At 49.9% G+C, this 7,263-nt stretch overlaps 1 protein-coding gene across 1 annotated transcript in view; it reads right to left on the bottom strand.

Annotated features, from left to right (window-relative positions):
- WFDC1 (WAP four-disulfide core domain 1) overlaps window positions 1-7,263 on the bottom strand; it is a 23,324-nt gene that overhangs the window by 5,675 nt on the left and 10,386 nt on the right. Inside the window, exons 3-6 of the mRNA XM_015562934.1 lie at window positions 6,930-6,996; window positions 6,217-6,309; window positions 3,607-3,690; window positions 2,472-2,609 (exon numbers count right to left, since the gene is read on the bottom strand). Of these exons, the coding sequence (XP_015418420.1) occupies window positions 2,472-2,609; window positions 3,607-3,690; window positions 6,217-6,309; window positions 6,930-6,996 (382 nt within the window). The remainder of the gene's footprint in view (window positions 1-2,471; window positions 2,610-3,606; window positions 3,691-6,216; window positions 6,310-6,929; window positions 6,997-7,263) is intronic.

The following is a 7,263-nucleotide window of genomic DNA, read 5'->3' on the forward strand; positions in this document are numbered from 1 at the left end:
CCTCTCCTTGGGATGAGTTCTGGCTGGTCGTGTCTGCTCATGGCACAGTCGGCCAGCCACTGTCAGGGGGTCCACGGTACTATTCTTTTCACTTCCTGTTAGTCTAAAATACGTAGTTTTAAAAAAATAAAATAAAAGGCTTCTTCCTTGATCCGTCTGCTTCAACAGCGCCCCTCTCCCCTCTGAGACCTGTGCTCCAAGGAAAGTTGTTGGAATTCAGGGTGGTTTCAAACTCCCAAGAAGTACCAACAATTCTGGTTAAGTGACAGTCCCCTGGGGCCAACGGTAGAAATTTCATTTGCATTCCTATCTGCAAGGCTCAGATCTTCCTGTGGAGGGGAGGACACACACACACACACACACACACACACACACACACACACACACCACGGGCTTTGGAGCAGGTGAACAGGCTCCACATTCCCTCTCTGCTCCTTGTTAGCTGTATGCACTGTCTGGGCAAGGTCTTGAACTTGTCCTCCCTTTTCCGTAAGACGGAGAGATAGCGGCATACATTTCTTGAAGACCTACTATGTGTCAGGCGCTGCTCTAAGGGCCTTTCAGGTGCTCTCTCATTCTAGCCCAGTGATGGTGAACCTATAACACGTGTGTCAGAGGTGACACGCGAACTCATTTTTTTGGTTGATTTTTCTTTGTTAAATGGCATTTAAATATATAAAATAAATATCAAAAATATAAATCTTTGTTTTACTATGGTTGCAAATATCAAAAACTTTCTATATGTGATACGGCACCAGAGTTAAGTTAGGGTTTTTCAAAATGCTGACACGCCAAGCTCAAAAGGTTCGCCATCACTGTTCTAGCCTGTCACTACCCCATGAAGCAATTGCCATCATGACCATCACTAGCTCCTTTTACAGATGGAAAAACTGAGGCTAGGAAATGTTAGGTTACCTGCCCAAGGTCACCAGGGAAGAAAGCTGTAGGGTTCGAACCCATTTCAGTGGCTCTGAGCCGGCACTCTAAGCCTACCTGACCCTGCCTTCTGGTTATACTACTCCTGCAGGCTTGCGATAAAGCGGAAAGGCAGTGTCTCTGAGGCACTCCATCAACAGCAGGCATCATTTCACCGGTCTCTCTGCTTATCTGTGGCCTTGAAGTGGCTTTCATATAACTAAATGAGCAAGATCAGGGAAGATAGAGGTGGAGTAGTTCCAGGCCTTTCCAGCTATGAAAAATGACATTACAGGCCAAAGGACTCCTGACCCACCCCGCAGCTCCTCTTGATAAAGGCTGCTTCTCTCGTACCCCAGCGTGTTCCTGCAGGCTGGCCTGCCCTCGGGGTTTTGCGTTTGGTGGGCCACATGCCTCATCTTCCTAAGGTTTGATTTTGGCGTCTACAGATGCTGTTCTGTGCTTTGAAGCAAGAGGCATGGCCGCTTAACTCTTAAAAGCCCATTTTACAGATAGGGAAAATGGGGCCTGGGAAGGTTCTACTATTTGGGATACACAGCAGTGAGGGGCCGGTGGCCACTGGAATCCCAGGCTGTCTGGCTGCAGAACCTGCCAGTAACCCAAAAAGCAAGTGGAATATTGGAGAAATTATGCCTCATCGGTTCAATTTGTTTCAAAGCTCAGAATTCCAGCGATCAGGATTCTCAGAACAGTTCTAATGTCTCATAATTTTCTTATTTGCAACTATAATGATGCTAAATGTGCAATTGATTGAATGTGTATGTCTTTCTTGAAACACTTGAGAGAAATAAATTTCTCAAAAGGGGGTGGGGGAAGCTTTGACCAACCATGCACTCTGATGTGTTTTTTTTGGCCAGTAGAGTCACTGTAATTATCCTTGATCTTGACTCAGAGGGCAGAAGTGAGGACGTGGGCCTGGAGTATGTGGACTTGAAGCTCCAATGAGCTCTCCTTTGATAAGCTGCCCTACATCTCCCTGAAGTTCCAGATTCTTCGCTTGCCACACATTTCTTGCAAATCCATACCAAACCTCTCAGCCTCACGTCTTGCGTGAGGCACATGTGGGTTTTAGGTACCACCATCCAGTCCTTCCACTCTTGGGAAAAAAACTAAAATGATGCTATTCATACTCCTCACCACTTTATTTACGGCTTTCCTCCCCAAAGACAGACTCATTAAGCAACATTGAATGGTCCTAGCAGAAATTAAGGGTTCTGAGATCATTCAAAACATAGACACACAGATGGATGTAAAATATCAGACGTTTACTGAGGCTTTTATGTAGGATTTAAATGAACCCTCATAATAGCATGAAGTGGCCGCATTTTACAGACAAGGGATCCGAGGCTCAGAGACTGAAGCACTTGACCCCAAGGTCACCCAGCGAGGAGGCGGCGGGGCTGGCGCGGGGCAAAGGATGGAAGATTTGAAAGGAGGATCAGGGTGGTAGGACAGAAAGAGCCCTTAGCCAGGCTCCGACATGTGGGGGTTTTAGGAGGGTGAGGTGGGGGCAGGGCTTGGGCACCCACACTCACCTGCTGGGCCCTGCTTGACGCACTGCCCACGGTTGGGGATGCCCTTGGCCATGTCACCCGGGCTCAGGATGTGACACTCGTAGCCCGAGGGACAGAGGAGTGGCTCCGCCCCGTCCTCTGTGGTGCTGCAGGTCTCTGCTGCGGGAAGGACACATGCCAGGGTCTCAGGGGTGGCCCCTCCACGGAGGCAGTGAGCACAGTGAACATGTTATCCAGAGGGGCCACCTCACGACTGTGCCCCCAGGTTCCAGGCTGAGCCTTGGGTCTCACTCACAGTGTCATGTGTGCACGTGTACACATATGCACACATGCACACATACACACACAGGGAGCAGTTCGAAGTCACGTGACCCCAAACATGCCTTCGGATGCATAGTGCTGTGCAAACACATGTTCACTCACACACTCTGAAACACATATGCTCATGCTCATAGTCACATGTGTACACACATATTCATACACAAAAATCCTGAAACATACACACACACTCACACATCACACACACATTTTCACCACCCCACAAGTCCTAACACACATATATACACTACACATACAGCCACCCACACACATGTTCACATGCACACAAATCCTGCACGCACACACACACACATTCACATGTATAGTTACACACATTTACATGAACACAGATACACAAATATTCAGACATACACACCCAGTTTCTTTCACAGCTGTATACTCTCATGGGCACAGTGACACACACAGAAGTGTGCAGAATCACACGCACATGACATATGTGAAGGTACACCTTGAACCCTACAGTTCTCTAGGCCCTGGGCCTGCACGTGGTTCTTTTTGGAAACTGCTCTCCACCCATCATCAGGAGGCAGCAAGCCCCTTATTGGGATTTTAGGGATCTGTAAACCAGCCCCAAGCACCCTTCCTCTCAATTCTCCACCAGGAAGGAAGCCCCATTCCCAGGGAGAGTCAAACTCTATGCTGTCCTGGGGACGTGAGAGCCTGGCCAAGCCCCACCCGCCCCCTCTGTGTTGGGGTGGGGGAGGCTCCAAGAGGTCTGAGTATTTAGGGGCAGGCAGCCTCTGTTATCAGTATTCTGGTGACTTGAGAAGAGGGATCCTGGCTATGACGTCAGGTCTGGGTATGATTCTGTCGGTACCTTGTAACACCTCCTCAGGGCCATCCAGGAGCCAGCCGTTGCCACCAAGCCATCGAGGTTTCGGCTCGACCAGCCAATCTACAACTAACAAAGTAATACACGGTTAAATTGAGGCCCTCCTCAGGCAGCTGAGAAATGCCCCCGCCTCTGGGGGAGAAACACTGGTGGTTCTCCAGCATACACTTGCCCTTTCCTTTCAGTAACAGAACTTTGAGTTTTGGCTGGCCTCTGTGTGGCCAAGCTGGAGACTACATTTCCCAGACTCTCTTGCAACTAGGTGTGGTCTTGTGACTGAGTTCTGGCCAATGGAATGTGAGCAGAAGTGATGATGTACTAGTAATTTCTGGTCTTGCTGTTGCATCAACACCTGTTTTCTCCCCTTTGTCTCCCTCTCCCTCTCCCCACAGGCTGGGAGCCACTTTGATCTTGTGGAGCAACAAGATGGCGGGAACCTGGGTCCTTGGATGACTGTGGATCAGAACCACCTGGCTGCCATGAACCATCCGTCTACCTCTGGCCTTTTAACTGAGGGAGAAGCGAACGCCTCATAGGTTGGGCCCCTGAGTTTATGGGTCTTTTTGTTACAGCAGCACAGCATGTTCTATAACCAGGTACATTTTTAAGCAGAAGAGTGACCCACTTAGTAGACTGGACGGTCTTCAAAAATCCAAAGCAGGGGTTGAAAGCCCAAATACCTCCCGGAGGCAGACAGATAATATAAAGGAGAAAACCAGGCTCGGTCAGACAAACAGATATGGCAAACCTGAGAGTGTTTCTGCCCCAGTGGGTCAGCTGTTGGTCAGCTTCGGCCAGCCATTCCCAGTGTTTCCGGAGCTGATTTTTGTTTTAAGCTGTAAATCTAACTAATATAAATCTTCTGGTTTTTAAATGTTTGGCAACTAGTAATTAAACAATTTTAAAACACTTTGGAGATCAAATGAAATTGGTCTGAGATTACACTTGCTTTTGACCTCTGTTTTACTCTGAGTCAGAAATATGACAAAATTAAAGAGGTTCATGTGTGTCTAGCGCCTTTGAAAGTACATAGATGGGTATTGGTAAAATGCTGGATCACCTCACAGTGTGGAAATGGAAACAGCAGGGGGAACAAACCAATAATTTGCAATTTCCAAACTAGAGGGGTGGCATGACGACGTTCCACAGCCACTATTTCTAATCCTCTGGGTTTTCCTTTCTGCTTCTCACCACACACTAGAAAATGTTTTCGATGCCATCTTTTACCAATAGGAAATATATCAACACTTACTATTTGTATGCTCCTCTGCATTGGTCAAAGGTTTCTGAGCAGCAGGGAAGTGTGCACATTTTGCTATACTTTTTGGAAAACTGAAACTTGGTTAAGGCCTGCCCTCCATCAGCAGACTCCTGAAGGCCTGGAGGCCGACAGGCTCACCTCTCTGCTCCTTCACTGGAACTTCCTGGGGTCACCTGCTACATAAACTCCCTGTACCCCAGCCCTTATCTCAGGATTCCCTTTTGAAAATAGTCTCTCCACCCCCGGGGAAGGCAATGAAGTGTGTAAGCTGCTTAGACTAGGGCCTGGTGCACTGCAAGTCATCTGCTCCTGTTAGATCATGGTTCTCAGTTCGAAGCAATTTTGTTCTCCACGGAACGTTTGGCAAAGTCTGGAGATATTTTTGGTTGTCACAATGTGGAGTGGGGGTAGTACTGGCCTCTAATGGATAGAGGCCAGGAATGCTGCTCAGTATCCTACAATGCCCAGGTCAGCCCCCCAACACAACCTCGAGTAGAATTATCTAACCCCCAAGAGTGCCAAGGGTGAGAAACCTTGTGTTAAATAGCATTCCCACTGTTATTATGACTAACTATGTCTCTTTCTGCTGGCCAGTGAAAACTAGTCATTTCATTATTTTATGAATCATTGATTCATTGAATAACTTTTCGAGGCCCAGATGGTAGGGATAGAGCAATGAATAAAATAGACCAAATTCTCCTTGTGGGGCTGATCTTCAAGCGGGGGAAACAGGCAATGAACACACAAACAAAACACAATATTCGGGGTGGACTATAAAGAAAACTGAAGCGGGTAAAGAGGGTAAGGGAAGGCTGGAGGAGGGATTGCCATGCAGAGAGGGGAGTCTCCCTGAGAAAGTGGCCACCTCTGGACCAGGATCTGAAGGAGAGGAGGAAGTGAGCTGTGTGGGTGTCTGGGATTGGGATGTTTCAGGCAGTGAGGGGCCCTGTGTATACTGACGCAGGGGCCCCACAACCCTGCCCTCGGGGCCTAAGGCAGTGGGCACCTCACAGAAGACTGGCTGAAACTCTAGCTCTGTTTGCTGTATAACCTCTGCAGGTGGCTCGGCTCCCCTGAGCTTCAGTGTCTTCGGCTGTAAAATAGGGCTGACAACAGTCTCTGCACCTCCTGGGACTGTGTGAGCATAAAACGAGATGATGTCTGTGAAGGCCGCCAGGAATGTCAGGGACAGCTGTTCGGCTGGTGCACTGCCAGCAGCAGCTGGCCTGGACGGCAGTGAGGCTGGAATCCCCGTGCCCTGTCGCCATCCAAGGGAAGGGGCACCTTTTTTTACTTGCACACCGGGAGGGAAGCACCTTATGTGCTTCTTCCACCAGGAGGGGGCGCCATGTCGTCTTTCTTATAAAGGGCCTTGTAGGAGCCTCTTGGTCCTGAGTGCCTGCCCAGTCTCTGAACAAGAGGCAGTGCTCAAACCTCCGGAGTCTGTAATTATGAGCATCTTTAAGGGCTGTGATCTCACTCCAAAGGAAAAAAAACAAACAAACAACAACAAAATAAAGCCGTGGTCGCTCTTGCCTTGGCCTTGGGAGGAGAGGTTGGGGCTAACTCTGAGCCATTTTCCGTTATTAAAGCCCACGGCACCCTCAGGGGCAGTCCAAGCAGAACTGAGAGTGGAGACTTTACTGCCTCCATAACCAATTAGGGACACTTTTTCTCCATCCAGAGGGAGGTAGCTGTCCATCCCTCACCCCACTCAGTGTTCCCCACAGGCTCCCTCCCATCCTGTCCTAAACCTTCTCCCCAGAAGGCATCTGAAACTCCTTCTTTTCAAAGATGAATCTCTGAGAACTGTTTCTCCCACAGGGATTCTCCTTAAGATTATACACGTTATGGATGACCTGCTCCTAGCCCTGCTGGGGCCCGAGTGCTTCCCAATGATCAGGCTTGTGCCATAAGCTGCACTTTCTCATTTCAGTCCCGTTCTACGTGTGTTTTGGGGGAGAGGGGAGGTCTAAGGAGGCCCCCAGCTAACCCGTGAATTTGAACCCGGGAGTCTGCATCCCCTGCCTCTGTGGGCACACCCCACCTGGACCGCTGAAGTCCGAGATCTCCGTCTCAAATGCCCCAGGGCCAGGCATCGTGAGTGAAAGGACCTGGAGGGTCCGTGGAGAACTGGAGGCCCCCTTGCCACCTATGGGCACATGAGGCTCCGGCAGGCGGTGGCCCAGGGACTAATGAGAAATCTCCCCCATCCTCACAGGAGGGGTCATTTCCCCTGGAGCTCCCTGAGGGCAGCTTGGAGCTGGCTCCCCGATGGGCCTGCCACCCGCGTGCCCCCCAGCCCAGACCTCTGCGCAGGGCAGGGCGGGGCAGTTCACCGGGGCCCCCGCCCCCTCCCTTGCCCGCCCGCCGCCTCCCCC

This window comes from Myotis davidii, unplaced genomic scaffold (assembly GCF_000327345.1).
Source record: "Myotis davidii unplaced genomic scaffold, ASM32734v1 scaffold77, whole genome shotgun sequence".
Taxonomy (NCBI): Eukaryota; Metazoa; Chordata; class Mammalia; order Chiroptera; family Vespertilionidae; genus Myotis; species Myotis davidii.